At 34.2% G+C, this 20,013-nt stretch overlaps 2 protein-coding genes across 3 annotated transcripts; one reads left to right on the forward strand and one right to left on the reverse strand.

Moving 5' to 3' along the window:
• Window positions 1–15,939: 15,939 nt before the first annotated feature.
• On the forward strand, window positions 15,940–16,517 carry LOC121220271 (classical arabinogalactan protein 26). Its single transcript, XM_041099851.1, has one exon. The coding sequence runs from the start codon at window positions 15,940–15,942 to the stop codon at window positions 16,375–16,377; it is 438 nt and encodes a 145-aa protein (XP_040955785.1). The 3' UTR covers window positions 16,378–16,517.
• A 116-nt stretch (window positions 16,518–16,633) lies between these two features.
• LOC121202909 (protein NETWORKED 3A) lies at window positions 16,634–19,732 on the reverse strand. 2 transcript variants are annotated; one of them, XM_041099850.1, is made up of 3 exons: window positions 19,420–19,732; window positions 18,875–18,995; window positions 16,634–17,514 (listed from the first exon to the last, which is right to left on the reverse strand). In XM_041099850.1, the coding sequence occupies exons 2-3, from the start codon at window positions 18,978–18,980 to the stop codon at window positions 16,778–16,780; spliced, it is 843 nt and encodes a 280-aa protein (XP_040955784.1). In that variant the 5' UTR covers window positions 18,981–18,995; window positions 19,420–19,732; the 3' UTR covers window positions 16,634–16,777. The 2 variants fall into 2 exon arrangements, with proteins under 2 accessions (XP_040955784.1, XP_040955783.1); XM_041099849.1 differs by having other exon boundaries at window positions 18,875–19,058; window positions 19,420–19,515.
• Window positions 19,733–20,013: the final 281 nt, after the last annotated feature.

The raw sequence follows: 20,013 nt of genomic DNA on the forward strand, positions 1-20,013 counted from the left end.
TTTTAATTTGTTTGTCTCTCAATTATTTTTATAAAATTTAATTTGCAACTTCAATTCTTTGATAGTGTGTTCTAAATTAATATTGTTTTTTTTATAATGTGTAATTGCAACTTCAATTCTTTGATAGTGTGTTCTAATTTTAATATGCTGCAGTAATGGCTCGTCTGCCTTTAATTGCAAAACGTGAGAGGCGTAAAAGAATTGGTATTGCATTGACACTATGGTTGGAAATCTGTAGAATTGCGATTTGGTTCTTATTTAGAATGGGTGCTAGCCTTAGCCTACAGACTTATAGACCAAGGATTAGGTCCTATACCTTAGATTTTTATGCAAAACGGGATTATGTGAAAAGGCTTGTATATGCTAGTGACGAGACTTGTATTGAACAAGTTAGGATGAATAGAACTGCCTTTTTTAAACTATGTGAGATGTTAGAATCGATAGGGGGATTGAAGTCGTCAAGAAACATGCTTGTTGATGAGCAAGTAGCAATGTTTTTACAGATCATCTCCCATCACCTGAAAAATCGAGTTATCAAGCATCACTTTAGAAGGTCCGGGGAAACTGTTAGCAGAGCATTTCATAGTGTTTTAAATGCTGTCATACGCTTACAAGATGTGTTATTTAAAAAGCCGGAGCCAATTACAGTCGATTCTTCTGACACAAGGTGGAAATGGTTTAAGGTATTAGACTGAGTTTTATATATAGCTTGTACAACATTTAGTTGACTTAGATTTAAATTAGTATTCTAACTCAAGGTTTTATATCATGTGATATAGAATTGCTTAGGTGCTCTTGATGGAACCCACATCAAGATTAGGGTGCCAACAGTTGATAAACCTAGATATCGAACGCGAAAATGTGACATAGCAACAAATATGCTAGGTGTTTGTACACCTGAGATGCAATTTGTTTATGTTCTTCCTGGTTGGGAAGGTTCAGTTGCCGATGGACGGGTTCTTCGAGATGCCATTAGTAGAAGACATGGACTAATTGTTCCTCATGGTAAAGTGGATAGTTAGAGGACTTTGATAGTGTTCATTAAGATCAAACTTTTTGTGCTGAATTAATCATTTTAAAAAAATTATTTTATAGGTTGTTATTATCTAGTTGATGCTGGATACACAAATTGTGAGGGATTTCTTGCACCTTTTAGAGGACAACGATATCATTTGAACCAGTGCCGTCAAGGTTATCAGCCAAGTTCTCCGCAAGAGTTTTTTAATATGAAACATGCCTCAACACGTAATGTTATTGAGAGATGCTTCGGGTTATTAAAACTTAAATGGGGAATACTTAGGAATCCATCGTTCTATCCTGTAAGGGTGCACAATAGAATTATTATTGCATGTTGTTTGCTCCATAATTTTATTCGAACCCATATGAGTATTGATCCCATTGAAGCGGATGTGGGAGAAGGATTACCTACTAATGTGGTGGATGACGATGAACCGAATATCACAAATATTCATCCATCGGATGCTTGGGCTACTTGGAGGATGGAACTAGCGAACCAAATGTTCGATGAATGGCAAGCATCTAGAAATTAGTTTGTGAAACTTTTGTGAAACTTTTGTATTGATTTTTGTATTGTACTAAACTTGTTGAATTATAATCTAATTTCTTCTCATTCAGCATGTGTTATAATTTTAAATTTTTTGTGGTATCGAGCTTTTGATTCATGATATTGAACTTAATTATAATTTTATAAAGTGTTCACTTTTTGATTCATGATATTAAAATAGTAATTAATATAATTTGTTTTTTTTTGTTCTTAAGATAATTATGTCAGGTGTTCCAGAACCAAATGCTTCTTCTCAAGCTTCTCGAGGAACCAAAAGAAAATGGGTTCCAGAAGAAGATGCAGCATTGGTTTCCTGCATGGTGGACCTGCACAATGTTGGAACATTTAATGCTGATACCGGGTTCAAAGCCGGTTATTTAAACAATTTGGAAAGAATGCTACAAAAGGTTTTACCAAATGCAATGTTGAAGGCGAAACCTAATATTGAATCGAGGATTAGGTTACTAAAAAGGGAGTGGTCAATCATCTATGACATGCTTAATGGCCAAAGCAATAGCGGTTTTGGCTGGGACGAGCATAGGCAGCTCGTTGTTGCTGAAGATGCAGTTTGGGACTCCTATTTAAAGGTAAGATTATTTCAAGTCTTTATTATCTTATTTTTACCAAACTTATAACTAATATGATTTCCTCATTTTCTTAGAGTCACAAAGAAGCCGCTCAATTCAGACATCGTAGTTTCCCTTACTACGACCAACTTACTACCATATACGCAAGAGATCGAGCAACTGGGAAAGATGCCCAAACAGCTGCTGATGTTCTTGAAGAAATAAATGTTGAGGGTGTACATACTACAGGTATGGATGAAGAAAGAAACTCATTCTATGACTGCGAAGCTGACATCTCTTTGGATGACATGGATGTTTCTACTACGGAGCCGCAACGAGATAGAGACCAAGGGGGTTCCTCATCTTCAAACAAGAGGAAGAAGAAATCTGATGCTCGTGATATGTCTTCTTCATTTGATGAGGCTGCCACTTTATTGGCCGAAAACATCAAGGTCGTTGGCGATCAAATCAGTAGGAGTATTGCCTCCGAGGTGGTAGTTCAGCAGAAGTCAGAAGAATATCAAAAGATGGAAGAGAAAGCTTCAAATTTATATTCAACCTTATGGGAAATTGAAGGTTTAACCGACGATCAGCGGTATTGAGCTTTGCTTAAAATTCCAAATCATCCAACTCAAATGATTGTTTTCTTTAGTTTACCTTCTGTTGCGCGATTGGAATGGGTCAGAAGATTTCTTTCTGACCCATAAAAAATCAATGTTCAAACTTTTTGATGTTGTAAAACTATACAACATATGGATTATGATGTAGAATTTTATTTTCATCTAACCTTTTCTTAATATAAGTTAATTATGTTTATGCAGAATATCACACTCAAGTTATATTTTGATTTTAGTAAATTCATATAAGAACATTTTATTATTAAGAATTTTATGAAATTATATATCATTATTAATTTATATTTAATATTAATTATTTTAAATTGTATAAATTCATATAACAAAATTTATTATCAAGAATTTTATGAAATTATATATTATTATTAAATTATATGTAATAATAATTATTTTATATTATAAAAATTCATATAAGAAAATTTATTAGTTATAATTATTTTAAATTTTATTAAATCATATATTTTAATTAAAATATATTTAATATTAATTATTTCAAATTATCTTTTATAGTATCATATATTATGATTTGAGTAAATTCATATAAGAATATTGATTATTAAGAATTTTATTAAATTATATATTTTAATTAAAATATATTTAATAATAATTATGTTAAATTATCTTTTATAGTATCATATATTATGATTTGAGTAAATTCATATAAGAATATTAATTATTAAGAATTTTATTAAATTATATATTTTAATTAAAATATATTTAATAATAATTATGTTAACTTATCTTTTATAGTATCATATATTATGATTTGAGTAAATTCATATAAGAATATTAATTATTAAGAATTTTATTAAATTATATATTTTAATTATAATTTATTTAATAATAATTATGTTAAATTATCTTTTATAGTACCATATATTATGATTTGAGTAAATTCATATAAGAATATTAATTATTAAGAATTATATTAAATTATATATTTTAATTATAATATATTTAATAATAATTATGTTAAATTATATTTTATAGTGTCATATATTATGATTTCAGTAAATTCATATAAAAATATTGATTATTAAGAATTTTATTAAATTATATATTTTAATTATAATATATTTAATAATAATTATGTTTAAATATGATTAAATTAATTATTATTTATATTAATAATCTTATTAAAATTTAAATAACAATAACAATAATCATTTACCCAAACAAATTTATGCTAAGAGTATTCTAGTCATTTTAGTTTTTTCCATTATGCTATTACACCTCTATTCCATTCAACCAAACACAAGAATACTATTACGCCTCTATTCCATTACATTCAACCAAACAATTGATTTGCTATTACACCTCTATTCCATTACGCCTCTATTCCAATACAGCGAACCAAACGTGCTCTTATAGTAATAACTATAATGCAGGTTGAAGAAACCATCCCAACTTCTCTTGGGGTGGTAAAGGAAATCAAAGAATACAACCCCCTCTGGGTTTTCAACAACCTTATCAGCAAGAGAAGAATCAGAACCTTGGGGAGATGTTGATGAAATTTATCTCAGTGTCAGAAACTTGTTTTCAAAACACTGTGGCAACACTGAAAATTCAGCAAGCATCAATTCATGAACTTGAAAATAAAATAGGATAGCTTGCTAAATTAGTCTCGAAAAGACCACAAGGTAGCTTGCCTAGTAATACTGAAACTAACCCAAGGGAGCAGCTTCACGCAGTCACTGTTCGAGACGTGGAAAGGTTAGTTGAACTTGAACAAGAATCGAGGTAAGAAGATGTGGTGAACAATGATGAGGTTGAAGAAGATAAGAAGAACAAAAACTGATTTTCAAAGGATACAAACCATGAGTTCCATATCCAAACGCGTTAAAGAGAGACCACACAAACGAACAATATGGGAAATTTCTCAAGCTCTTAAAAAAATTGCACATTAACTTACCGTTTGTTGAAGCTCTTTCGTAGATACCAAATTATGTCAAATTCTTAAAGGAAGTGTTAGCAAACAAGGGGAAGTTAGAAGACTCGTCAACTGTGGAGCTCAATACAGTTTGTTCAGCCATTCTACAAAACAAACTACCTAACAAACTTAAAGATCCAGGGAGTTTTACTATTCATTGTCTCATTGGTAGTATAAATGCTAAAAATGTTTTGGCTGAGGGGCTAGTATTAATGTCATGCCTTATAAAATGTATAAAAAATTTGGTATTGGGAAACCTAAACACACTAGGAAGAGTGTTCAATTAGAGGATAGAACCATTAGATATCCTAAGGGAATTATTGAGGATGTACTTGTGAAAATCGATAAATTCATATTCCCGTTGACTTTGTTGTATTAGACATGGATGAGGATAGTGAGGTACCCATGATCTTAGGTCGACCCTTTTTAGCCACCGCTAGAAATTTATTGATGTTGATATGGGTGAACTTGTGCTTCGTATAGGTGACGAAAAGATTACTCTCCAAGCACTTGATTCTGTGAGAGTCTCTAGTGAGCGAAATGATATTAAATGTTCTATTAATGTTAGTAACCATGTGGCTCAATGTTCTTTGGAGAAAATCCCTCGTGAAAACATGTTGGAGCCATGTTTCAGTAAGTTGATAGAAACCGAACAACATATGAAGAGTGAATGGTACAACTCGATGAACTAGATGAATGACGAACACATGTTAAGGAGAAACCGATAAAACACGATGAAGACACAAAGTGACGCCATGATACGCATGTGATGAGAACGAACCAATTTAAGGTTGGGGATAGAGTACTACTAGACAAATTGGATCCATGAATTTTTCCCTTCGGAGCTTGAGTCAAGCGGATCGAACCCATTTATGGTACTGAACGTTTTTCCATACGGTATAGTTGAGGTAACACATTCTGAGTTCGACACATTTAAGGTAAAAATTACTCGAATCAAACCTTATTTTGGTGTTAAAATTGATAATGACAAAGAGGAGTTTCAGCTCCGAGAACCACCCTAACTGTGCGCATACAAGGTAAAGTTGAGCATAGACTCTAAATAATCGCTTCTCAGGAGGAAACCCGAGTGTTTAAATTTTATTTATTCTTTTAATTTTATTGCATGTTAATTTAAAATTTTAATTAAACTAAATTTAAAAAAATTTACCATACGGGCGTGTCCCAGGCCGTGTGCATGCGGAGCAAATGATAGAGAGTTACATGGTTTGAAGACATGACCGTGGTAAGGCACACGGGCATGTCCTGGGACGTGTGAGTCCTGTAACTTAATTTTTCCAATTTCGACTGTTACATGACCTAAGGTGATCCATACAGACTAGACACATGGGTGTGTCCAAGGTTGTGTGTATATTCGAGTGAATTTTTTTCAATTTGATTACAAAATAGTGAGTTACAGGAGCCAGGGACACAGCTGTGTCTAAGACCGTATGCTCTGCATGGCCTCACACACGGGCATGGGAGAAACAAAGGAAGATCACACACAACTTGGTGCACGGCCGTGTGACCACTAGGCTTAAATTTTAAATCACACACGGGCTGAGGAAGTATCACACGGGCGTGTGACACGACTGTGTGGCCCAACACGAGCCTAAACACGACCATGTGGCCCAACATAGGCCTAAAAATGACTGTGTTCCCTTTAAAACCCTAATTCCTATTTTTTGTTTTATCTTTTTTGTAATACCCCTAACCTGTATCCGTCGCCAGATCAAGGTTACTAAGCATTATCGGAGTTTACAATTCAAACGGACATGAAAAATTCAAACATTTCGTAACTTATCAATACGCATATTAAAACCAAGTCAAATCATAAATATTGTCCCTTATACGAGCTTTTGAGGCCCTAAATACGCATTAGAAATAAGTTAGGACTAAATCGAAAACTCAAGAAATTTTTTAGAAAACAGTAAAAATTTTCAACACTGTAGGGATCACACAGCCGTGTGGGCGTGTGGGCATTCGAAGTAGGGACATGTGGTTGTGTCCCAGCCCGTGTTCGCGCCTGTGTAACTCACTGACTTGGGTCACACGACCAAGTCACACACCCGTGTGCCAGGCCGTGTGCTAGGTTGTGTAACATCCTGACTTGCAACCCTTTGAAAGCTATAGGGGACACATGGGCATGTGTCCCCTGGCACACGGCTGGGACACACGCCCGTGTGGATGAAAATAGGCCATTTTACAAGCCGTTTTTCTCACCCAATTTGTCATGTACCTATAACCAACTTTGCATATATAACCAAGCCATAATAAGACATCCAAATCAAGAATAAAAAATATATATACATATGGTATAGTTTCATACAACCAATATGCCTTTAGGCACCTCAAATGACAACATGTAAATATGTTCAATCATGCACTCTATTTGTCCCAAAATACTCAACTAACTTGGCACATTAGCATCAATACATGACATTTGGTTACCTAACCAAAGTATACCAGATGGTACCAAATAACCACTCAATTACTAGCCTTAACATACATATATGTCTTCTATAGAAAAATACCAATTCACAACAAGTTATAAGACATATAATATGCACATTCAACTCTTATTTCCCTTTTCATCATTCAAACACATTTACCAAATTATCAACCATATTAAGGCTAATATTTACATGCCAAAACTAAGCTCATAACATCATCAAGTGCCAAATCACAAGCCAAACCAAATGGCCATATTCACAAGCCAAACCAAATATATAGGCCAACATTAGCCAAAATACCTACATGTCATTATAACCAAAATTAAATATCCAAAAGTACCAAAAGAGCCGGTGGATAGTGTGATATAGCTCCGACAAGCTTCCAACCCGAACAAGCTTCCGATTCTCTATAATACATAGAAAATAAGTCAGAGTAAGCATTTAAGCTTAGTAAGTTCGTATAACATAGAATATAACTTATCATTTAGTCACATATTAGGTAAGTAAACAAAGCATATCCCAACACAATTTGGCCAAATGCCTAAGCAATTATTCACCAACCATGTTAGCCATGTAAACACATATATATAAGTTAATAATCATGGATGAACACAACAATTTATCAAATTCCATATACATGTATCATCCATTTCATATATCTATATATATGATGTAACATCATTTCTATGTATTTCATGTGTATACCTGTAATAGTTCGTATTGAAATCATATCGTTTTGTAACAGAACATTGACCGTTGAACCGTTTAGAATACCATTGGATACTCGAGATAACTCACACATAGTCTAGCTCATATAACTGTAATCCGTCAATTCATGTACATGTATGCTCATACGAGCTGTGAATTGGTATGCTTATTTAAGTTGAAAATTGTATGCTCTCACAAGCTATAAATCGGTATGCTCTCACAAGCTATAAACTGGTATGCTCTCACGAGCTATAAATCAATAACCCTAATGATATGTCATTCATATCCTATGGATTCCTATAGTTCAAACGAAGCTCGGTAATCGTTGTGCACCATTGGATATGCAATTAGTAATTATGTAGGGGAATTCATAACATTATATATATTTCAATTAAAAAAATATAAACACGATTTTATTACACGAACTTACCTTGACGAGTATACGTAGATACAGAGGTGATTAATTCGAGATTTTTTTTTGCCTCGATCTAACTCCGTATGAGGTCTAACTGGATCTATACGGATAAATTTAAATCAATTCAACATATAATTCATTCAATTTAATCCTAAACATATTTTTGGAAAAATTATCATTTTGCCCCTTTACTTTTAATTTCTTTGCAATTTAATCCCTAGGCTTGGAAAATGAAATTCATACATTTTTACCCTTACCCAAGCCTAGCCGAATATCTTATACACTTATAGTAGCCCACACATTCCACTAATTCACAAATTTACCGTGTAATATTTACCATTTTTCAATTTAGTCCCTATTTGACTATTTCACCAAAAATTCCTTTACAAAAGTTGTTTATCTAACAACAACCATTCATTTTCTAATATCAAAATTCTAAACTCATGTACATGCATCTATGGTAAAACCCTAATAGTTTAACAGTTTCAAAAATTAGTCCCCTAGCTAGCTAGATTAAGCTACAACGATCCCGAAAACATAAAAATTATTAAAAACGGGTCAAAAATACATGTCAATTAGACAATGAGAAGTTGCCGAAATTAAAAGCCCTTCAATTGATTTTCTTTTACCCTAAATTTAGTTGAGAAGAATTAAAGAAGATGATGTTTAATTTGTTTTTATTAATATTAACTTTATTTACTAATTACCAAAATAACCTTTAAAAACATTTAATATTTCAATAATGTCAAGCCATGTTCATCCACTAACACCATTACTGGTCTAGTTACCATATAAGGACTCATACTTTAAATTTTTATTCCTATTTAATACCTTTAGCTATTAAAACTAAACTTTTACACTTTACGTGATTTAGACCTTTTTATCAAATTGAGCATGTAAACGGTAAAATTTCTTAAAGAAATTTTTATACAGTATTACTATTATCATGCTGTAAGCAATAAAATAATAATAAAATAAATTTTTTGACTTCAGATTTATGGTCCCGAAACCACTGTTCCGATTTCAATAAAAACGGGCTGTTACATTTTTCCTCTCCCAAAGCCCTTACACCATCATTCTGCTTTTGCCCACGTCGAATCCCTTTTTAGCCATCGTCATTCTTTCCCTCCTCTTTCTCTCACTCCCCTCCAAACCCCTACCTTTCCCTTTCTTCCTCATCTACAACACCTCCGAATGGCCTTTCTCCCAACTACCTCTTCCCTTTCCCCCCTTCTCACTCGCACAATCAACCCTCCTATCCTCTCCCACCCTAGCTGCCACCACTTCACCCATTCATTCCCTTGCCAGCCAACCCTGATATCCACTATCGACCAAACATCCGAACTCCTCCCTCTTTCTTTTTCCTTCACCAACAACCCCCACCTCTGAGCAGCCTTCACTCCCCGTTCCCATCCTCCCTCTAAATCTAGACAACCGCAACCCAACCACCCTCACCCCCTCTATGTTTCCCCCAACCCCACCTCCCACCCACTCATGTCTCTATCATCAGACCATTACCACCGGTCTCCGCTGTGTGCACCACCTCCCTCGTGCCGTCATCCTCGCCCTCCGTCGGTTACTCCACCGTTTACCCCTCTAATTTATTCCTTTTTAAAATTTTCTTTTTCTTTATTTTCTTTTATTATATTTATTATTATTTGTTTTATTTTTCCTATATTTCTTAGTTTTATTATCATTGTTATTTTTATTATTTTTATTCTTATTTTTAGTTCTAGTAGTATCTGTTTATGGTGACTTGAATTCTTATACTCATTTTTTTAGTTATTATTATTATTATTATTTTCTTAAATTATTATTACTTAGTCTTATTATTGTTATGATTATGAGTCGTATTAGTATTTCTATAGTTGTGTTAGTGGTTGATGGTTTATTATTTTTATTATTTTAGGGTTTTGTTTTCTACTTTCATTATTGTTTTTATTCTTATTTTTATTATATTTTTGCTACTTATTTCATGTTCAATTTAGCTTCAATTAGTTTTAGCTGAGTGTTCGATCTTGTAATTTTGATTTTAGTAAGATTCGACATTCGATTTGTGGTTATTGAGTTGATCCATTGTGTCGATTCGTGCTTTTACTTTGATGCTGAAATAGTTGTTTGGTTCTCTACTTTTTTAAGGACATAATGACAAACAAGCGAGGTCAGACTAAGACTATCGTTCTCGCTTCGAAAAGGTGGAAGACTCCGAGTGCAACCTCATCGTCGAGCCCTTTCACCGATGCACACCATCTATGTCTACGATTTCCACAGGGTCCTCAAGAGGACCTATATCAGCATCTCTAGTAGCGGCCATTGGGATTAAGCCATTGTATTGATTGGGTAGCCTTAGAGCAAATCCATTTAGCTAATAGGGTGCGTGCACTGATTGCTATAGATCCATGGGACTGTTTCTTCTCCATCATCAAGCCCACCTACTCAGAGCTTACCCTTGAGTTTTGTTCGACATTCCTCTTGCAGCACATGATGTTGAGCCATGATGAGTCATGCACTATTTCTTTCAGACTTCGCGGTACGACGCGTCATCTGAGCGTCCCAGACTTCAGAGTTGCCCTAGGACTCTATACTGAAGAGTTCATGAGTGCCAAGGGGTTCCTCACCTTATACCGGCACATCTATTATTCACTGGGTTTTTGCCAGGTAGAACTTACTGCTAGTACGACGCCATATGACCCAAGTCGGTTGAAGGTGACTTCACTACCTCTAACCTTGCACTATATCCTTGCCATATTGGCCCACACGTTGACTTGTCGGAGGGAGAGCACTGGGGTCGTCGGTACATTCGACGCTTATTTTTTGTGAAGCATGGCGATGGGGCACACCTCCGGTCTTGCTTACTTCATCGCCCTTGCTTGCCACCAGACAAAGCATAGTAAGAAGGGTCCTATCTGCTTAGGCTCGTATGTGACTCACCTCGCATGATATTTCGACCTTCTCGATGCTCTGGAGTAGTCCTCTTTCTTCACACTAGTTGGACAGATGACCCCATAAAGATTATCGAGTATAAGTCATATGAGGTTGATTGAGCGCCAGCGCGGAGTGGGTCCTCCTCGATACAAATTGTCTCATTTTGATCCTTAGGATAAGCATGAGGACTTCACTGATGATGTTCCTTTCCACCATGAGGATCCACCTTATCATCCACCTTCAAGTCACCTTACTACTACCCCTACTGTTACACTAGCGGAGTTCTCCAAGCAGTTCACCCGTTTTGAGCAGCACTATTTTGAGCAGTTCAACAGTATTGATGCAACTTTGCAGCAGATCTATCGGTGTCTCCACATTTTTTCTACTGAGCCTGCGCCTACCTCTCTTGATGAAGATCACTGATCTTCTTTATTTATTTTCTTTTTCATTTTCATTTTGTTTTTGTTTTTGGTTGTTTTATTTTTATTTCTTAGACTTTTTTCGAATTATGTTTTTATATTGATGGTTGTTTTTATTTGAGTTGTAACCCCTTAATATTCTTTATTATTTGTGTTTATTTTCTTATTAGTTTGCTTGGAACCTTGCATTACATTTACATTCGCCTACAATTCTGGTTCTCACTATTCTGGCGGTTTCATCCATAGTAAGGGCAGTTTCAATTTTCTCCCTCTCTCATGATATTCTGCTTATTTTGTGCTTATGTCTATTTGTTCATTGAAGACAATGTACATCTTAAGTATGTCAACTTTATTTGTTATTCTAGAACTTGCTTCGATTATGCATAACGAGACCACACTTTTGATTTGATATATTGAGATGATAAAGGCACTTAGGTTTTAACCCACTTAACCTATAAAAGCCTACCTATTGAATTAACCCTTAGTGAACCTCGTTGAGCCTAACACATTTTCTTTCTTGATTAACCTATTAATGTTAACCCATAATCCATATTTGTTGTTGTGACTCTTTCTTGTTTTATTGACTCTCTTTTTGTCAAGATTTGATTTGGTTAGTTGCCTAACTATGTTCTTTTTTTTGAATTGTTGAATCTTTTCTTATCCTCAGTTTAAAAAAAATTATTATTAATTTTTAGTTGATTGAGCTTGAATAATTAGTTTCATATATTGAGAAGAAGCTCATTTTTTATTCTTGTTTTTTTCTTGATTGATGCACTTTCTTTTAATTCAGCATTTGATTATTTTTCTAGTTTGGTAATTTATCAACTTGATCTTGATTATAACCAACTTTTTTGGCCTTTTCCACACCCTTAAGCTAAGCACCATTACAACCTCTTAAAAAAAACCCTTGATTGGTGTATCATATCATTTTATAGTGGTGGAGATTTGATTTTCAAGCAAGCCTATGGTAATGACATTTCTTGTTCGACTGTTGAGTGCATATTTCTTGAACCTTAAACACTTTGAGTGCTTTGAGTGAATCTTTAGTGAGGATGTCAATTCTTGTTGATTATGAATTAAAGGTAATTACTTAAATAAGGGGAGACACCTATGTTTTCGTGCCTTAAAATTTTGGCTTGGATTGTTTGAATCTTCAGTGCCCTTTTAGTTGAATTGCCAATACATGATTGTTTGCGAATTATTTTTGAGACATTATTGATGAGAATTACAAGTTGAGAAAGATTAACTTTAATATAGGTTGAGAATTTTGCTTGAGGACAAGCAAACGCTTAAGTGTGGGGATATTTGATAAGTGATAAAAATAACATGTTTTAATCTCGTTCTTAATGCGTTTTTGGAGGATTATTTATGCAAATTGGTGAATTTTATGCTCCTAATCTTTTAAATTCATGTTTCTATACTTAGAAGAGCATTTGGGAGAAAAATAAGTGACAATCGAGTAAATAGAGCAGCTTTTAGGAGCCATGCAGGCTGGGCCTTCCCAAATGGTTGGATACACGGCCGTGTGAGCCACATGGGCTGGCATGCGACCATGTTTCAGACCGTGTTGATTTCGCGATTCGCATCCCAAACACGTGGAAAAACGCAACTTTTAGGCTTTCTGGGCATTCTAAAGTCTATAAATACCAAATAGAAGAAGAAAAGAGAGAGCCATTAGAGAATATTGTAAAAAACAACTCAAAGAGCACCATTGGAGCCAACTCTGAAGTAGATTTCCATCAAGATTGATGGCCTCCTTTTAATTTCTTTTGAAGTTTTTATGAGTTTCTTTACTTCCTGTGGTTATTCTGTCTTTAAGATGTTTTTATTCACAATTATGAGCTAATTCTCTAAATACCTAGGGAAGATGAACCCTATGATGAATTCTATTATTTGATTTTTGTTTTATGCAATAATACTTTATTCTTGTTCTCAGTTATATGTGCTTATCTCTTGTTTTAATATTTCTAGGATTTTAATTCATGTTTAATGTGCTTAAATCAGAGGAGGAAAAGTCTCTATTTAAGAGTAGATCTAGCATAATTAAGTGGAGTTGCATGCAATCCTAGAAAAGTATGACATAAATCTGCCGGATTAGAGTCAAATCTAATAGGGGAATCTATAGATCGAGTTAATGCGACAATAGGGGTTTTAATTAGAAAAAAATTTCAATTATTCAACCTAGAGTCAGTTGCTCTTAGTCTTGAAAGAGATATTAGCATAATTTAGGGATTTCTATGGATCAAGATACCAAGTGAATAAATCGTTTAATTCAAATTCATAATGATAAATGAAGTCTAGGTGGATTATTTTCTGGGTATCGTTTCATTTATTGGTTATTATTCAATTATTTTTATGATTTATTCTCTGTTGAGTTCTTTAGTTAAATTAATTTAGTAATTTTAATTTAAATCAATCACTCTAATTTGTTGGTTAAATAATAGGAAAACGGTAATTTCTAGTACTTTTAGTCATCATGGATACGATATCTTTACTCATCGTAGCTATAGTATTTATTGATAGGTGCACTTGCCTTTGTTGTATTTTTAGTTAGTTTTGTGACACATCATATGCCTTGTGCACAAAATAAGTATGATTGAGTGAAAGCTCGAAATAAGTACCAAATAGCCTAAAATATACCAAAAATAGAGTTTACATCGCGACTTCAGGAGATGATCGTCGCAACGAGCTTAGGACTTCAAGCCACAACATGACGAGGAACCCCATTGTCACAATGAGGCCAAGTCAATATGTCACGTCACGACGAGGAACTCCCTCACATCCCGACATCGATTTGAAGTTTTGAAACTTTACAATTTAGTCATATTTCATGCTCGAGTCAACAAATGAGCTTTCGTAAACTCGATTAAGGCTCGAATTTGATTATGTATCATATTGTAAATGTGTTTATGGCATGTTTTTATGTTTGAATGATCATTTTAATATATAATTGATTGTAATTGCTCTGGCAACGAATGTGATATCTTGTTATCTGGACCTGACGATCGAGTCAGGTAAAGAGTGTTACAATTATTTTTGTTACAAGTAAAAAGTTGTTATAAAAATTAAAATAAAACATAAAAAATCAATTCTACTAAAAACTTAATTGTTATAATGAAATGTTATTGTAGAAAAAGTGGACTGAAAATTTAAAAAATATAAATTCAAGATTTTCTCTCTTTCCAAGACAATAGCCCCTTCATACAAATCATATAACAATTATTCTAATCATGGCCTTGCATAGTTTAATTCTCACCCAACCAATCAATTTTTGTTGTTATACTTAGTTCATAAAATTATAACCATTTAAGCATCAAATTTAACCAAATAGAAACCAGTTACTCCCATTGATATGTTCCTCCAAGTTATTAAGCACAAAATAAACTTTAGGAAACAAAAAATAATAGCATTTTTAGTTACTTAAACCAATTAGGTTAAACTCGGTTGTTAATACTTATATTTAGTGAAAATTATGGATTTAATCTTTATATTTTAATTTGATCAGTTTTAGTTCTTGTACTTTTTGAAATGGCCAATTTTAGTCTCTGTACTTTTCAAATTTCAAAACTTTAGTCTTGACCCAAACAATTCAATTAATAGTTCTGTATTAAGTGCACAATTCTAGATTTAGTCCATATTCTCCAATTGGATCATTTTAAGACTATACTTTTCAAATATTGAAATTTCAATCTTAATGTAAATAATAGCCATTAATCATTTAACTGGATTTTTAGTGAGTAATATCTGAAAATAATCATTTGACATGGCATTACACATATGATAATATGTTTAACGCATTAAATTTTGAAAATAACATAACATAACTTAATGAATTTAACAATTATTATTTGGTAAGGACTAAAAATGAACAAAATTCACAAAATTCGTAAATTAAAAGGACTAATAGCAAGATTTTACCAACCAAATAATATAAGAATTTTCGATTCCATTGTCATATTCATGATTCCACACATACTTAAATAAGACTCAACATTGTCTTATAATTTTAGCTATCTATTTCAAAAAAGATCACGGGTGAAACATAGGAAAAAAAATCAAAGGAAAAGGATAAAAGAAACCCTATATCATGATGTAGACCTTGAAGAAAATAACTTATCCACATTGTCTAGTAGCCAACCCATGGAGCTGTATTTTACCATTAAAGTTATCAACCATCTTTTGACTTACAGCACCCACTCTCTTTTTCACCACCACACTTCTTCCCTCATCTGCACATAAAAACACCTGCAACTCCATTCTTCTCATATATTCATGCATTCAAATTTGCCTTACTTGGACCACTCATACCGATTTATCTTCATTTTCAATGGCTTCCCTTTGGTCACCATGGGGAAACTTGTTCATGTTTTTAATGGCTTATTTTTCTTCACTACCCTTATCTTCATCATCTCAGCAATATTTACATGTACAATACTCAACTATATCAGCTGCACCGGCATTCCTTCCAAGTGCACCTCTTGCTTCTTCTCCAAGTTTACCCCCTGACATTGAGCCTTTGTTCCCTACTCCGAATGGTGTGGCACCTTCTCCTACTCATTCGTCGATGCCCACAATTCCTTCAAGCCCCAGTCCCCCGAATCCGGATAACATCGTGGCCCCTGCTCCTGGTTTCGCATTTTCACCGTCTAACAGCCCTTTGCCGTCATCCACTTCGGTTTATCCGACTTCAGCTCGAGCTTTAAAACCAACATTGTTTCTTGGTTTGCTAGTATTTAGTATATTGCAGAAGCTTTCTGGTGTGTGAATTTCTGCTGATGGCATTGTTCCTTGTAGCTTAACTCTTTTCTTTTTATGTTTTCTATATATTTATTTTTGATATTGTTAATCATGATTGTTGACTATTATATTTAATACAAATTATTAGTATGAACTCTGATTTGGTACAAAAGAGTGCTTATACTATTAGCACAAAGACTACATTAAGTTCAACTTCTGTTACAATAAGGAAAAACAAAAAAAAGAAATAGCAACAAGGGAAAACAAGTACACAAATGAAACAATTGAACGAAAGAATAGCAAACACTGATAAAATTTCTCAGAAGGTAACACATGTATAACAATTCTTCCAAGTTCCTAATTTGAACTGCTCTCTTTTCCTATATGTATATGTATATGCTACTTACCTTAATGCAACCTAACTAAAACTACAGGGCAATGATAGTAGAACGAGACAATGGGGATCCATTCAACAACATCCCAAATAGTCCTCCCTTTATTTTGTTGAATTCAAAGGGACTCCATTTACTGGGGGATGGTCTTTTAACCATATTCTTCTTCAGCTCCATGTTCTCATCCTTGAGCGCTTGGACAGCATAACTGAGTTGTCTAATCACCTCTTTCTTCTCTTCATCTTTCTGAATTAATTGAGCATTCTGAACCTTGTTCTCTTCTTTCAGTTTCTCTATTTCTTCCCTTAACTTCATCAATTCATCGCCGAACACCTTTGACGATTCATCTTCCTTCACAACATGGCCTTCTTTAGTTACTAAACCTGCTTCGTATTTGTCTTCCTGCTTGGGATCCTTAACTTCCTCCCCAGTTTCATCATGTTCAGGGTCATCAACTTCTGATTCAGCATAGTCTTCAGATTCAAAGGTCTCGGAGCTGCTATCATAGAGTTTATCCATCAAGTTGATCGTCTTCTCTGAATGGCAGTACTTCATGGAAGAAAATGGGGATCCCAATGTTGTTACAAGGCGATTTCCAGGGTCCAACTTAATTTGATCATACCGCTCAGCGAGTAAACGATGGGATCGGTAGAAATCTTCAACCAAGCTAATCAACTCGGGACGTTTCTTGTAATACATTTCTGCACGTTTTGCAAAGGAATCTGCATCTTCCTCAATCAATTTTAGCATTGCCTTGGTCTTGGAGTCCAGCTCTATCATTAAAAGAAAACCATTCAAACTTCAGCAATTAAACAGAACAAACAAATAATGGTAAAAGAAAATAATTCCAGGAAGTTGAATGAGTTGGTCAATGTTAACGTTTCACCCTGGTAAAACAACATGGCAACAGAACCTTTCTGGTCTTTTAATCAAGCAAAGATCTCTCAATGGCAGACATATAGAAGAGAAAGGATCAATTGCTAAATTAAATATGAGCAAAGGGTCCTATCCAAATCTATACCCGTTCCCTAGAATGATCCATTTATAATTAACCTGAGATGCAAGGGGTCCAATTCATTATTAGCTCATAAAGTAATGTTTTTGGAAGACTAATTACTTGAGCTGCAAAGCTACACTTAGAAGTTAGTGGGAAATATGGAAAAGTGAGAAAGTTAACAATGTCTGGGGGGACTTCAATTTCAGGGTCCCTGTACACTGAGGGCCACCCACATGTACATGCTAAAGCCTGTAAGATCTCAGAAAACAGAAATTTGAATATCCATCCAAACGCAAGCCATGATGATTAAGATATTAACACACAAAACAGGAACTACAAGTCAACCATTCCAGCACCAGCTCATCATGCCATTGCATCCCTAACACCATGAGCAAATCTTCGGCTCAAGGTTAAAATCCACAGTCCAGGACAAGCAATTCCATATTGTTGCCAAGACCACCAGCTTGTTAGGTCTCTGATTTCAAAAACCTTGTATCCTGAATCCTAGAACTAGATTCACTTCTAGCTTTAGTGTTGAAAATTTGGAATAGAAGGTTTATTTGTATAGTAAGCATATAGTTGTTGTCCAATACAACCCCATTCTGTGCTCCTAGAGAAAAAAAATGTCTTTCACACTAAGATAACATCTCAGGTTCCTGAATAATCTCTACCCTTGTCTCACAAATAAAAAGAAAAGGGTTTCTGGTGGAACCTACTGTATATCATAAGGCCCCACCAGCCAGTCATTACGCAGTCAATAATACACTAATTAGGATTACTTTGTAATGTTTGTTAAATAATACTATTAGCATAAAATTATTTTTCTTTTTCCCTAGTCCTTGCTCTTCTAGATCCAATTCACAAGAAACCATTGCAATCCCATTATTAATATCTTTTGTTCTTCACCTCAAGGTTAAAAGTTAACAGAGACTTCTCATCATTTCGTTTTTGTTTGTCCTATTTTTACATATCTGTAAAGTCATACTGTAGAAAAAGCAATTTAAAAAAATTGAAACGTTCATGAGAAAGAAAAGAAAAAGGCATACACAATGTCTCCAACGGTCAAGAAACAAGAAATGCCAAGAAAAGCTCTAAGATAGTGATGAAGAAAGTAGAAAGGAGAAAAGGGGTGTTACCAGAAAGAGTGGATTGAAGCCATTGGGAGCGCTTTGAACCGTCGTGGTGACTATCAAACCACCACCATCTTGAACTTTCCTCCATCTTGTTCATCATTTGAACCATCTTCTCCTCTTTTACCTTAATATGACAAAAGAGTTTTAAGAACCAAAGGACGGAAACTCTAAAACCTGAAACTAAAGGCTAATATACAGATGAAAGAGTAAGAGAAATGAAGATGATATGAAACAGGGCTAGTCCCCTGTGTATTTATGCTAAAAAAAAAGGGGGACAAAACAGGAAATAGATTAGGCATGAAAAACGAGATCGAGAAGCGGGAAATTTAGATGGTAAAACCTGCCAAATAAAACTGAAAAAAGAAAGGGATTTATATGGAAAGAAATCTGGAATTTCAATCTAGTGGCGCCTTCCAGAATTTATGCAACTAATGTAGAAAACATGATCAATTCCCATTACTGGAACTTCAGAATATCCTTCTACTTCATAAAGCTGTAACATACAATTAGAATACAAATGTAGAGGGAGTGAAGGAGGATTGATTTACCCAAAAAAGAGAGATGGTTTTGTTCAGGTTGATGGAAAATGAGAGGGAGCGTTCCTTTTTTGACTTCTTCTCTCTTTGCTTTCAATTCACTTCTCAGTCCATTGATATAGTGGCATTGTTTGAATTAAATACGCATTTTCTGGAATATCTATATTTTTAATTTTTCATTGTTAGACCAATTAAGTTTCAACACGTGTTTTGCTGTGGAAAAACAAAATTTTGACTAACTAAAAATCAAATGGAACTTAAATGTAAATATGTCATTTGGAAGGGTGGGGTGGGGTTGGAGCAGGACGCAGACGTACATGTCAGCGTCATCACAATATGGCCTTCCAAATTAATAAATACTTTTAGTAACGGTCGAAAATGTCAGACACAAAAAGGAAAAAGAAACTTCCAATCCTTACAGCTAAAGGTGAAGCCAAAAATGGTTAATTTGTATTTGACATTATAATGAAGAGTACTATTTTTCCTGACGGATGAGTCTGGCATGCCATTTGCATGAATTATTTTCTATGGATTAGGATAAATTAAATGCCTGGCTTGTATGAATAAATTAAAGGTTCTGTATTTTTTTATGGAATTTAGTTTTTC

The sequence above is a fragment of the Gossypium hirsutum genome, chromosome D08 (assembly GCF_007990345.1).
Source record: "Gossypium hirsutum isolate 1008001.06 chromosome D08, Gossypium_hirsutum_v2.1, whole genome shotgun sequence".
Taxonomy (NCBI): Eukaryota; Viridiplantae; Streptophyta; class Magnoliopsida; order Malvales; family Malvaceae; genus Gossypium; species Gossypium hirsutum.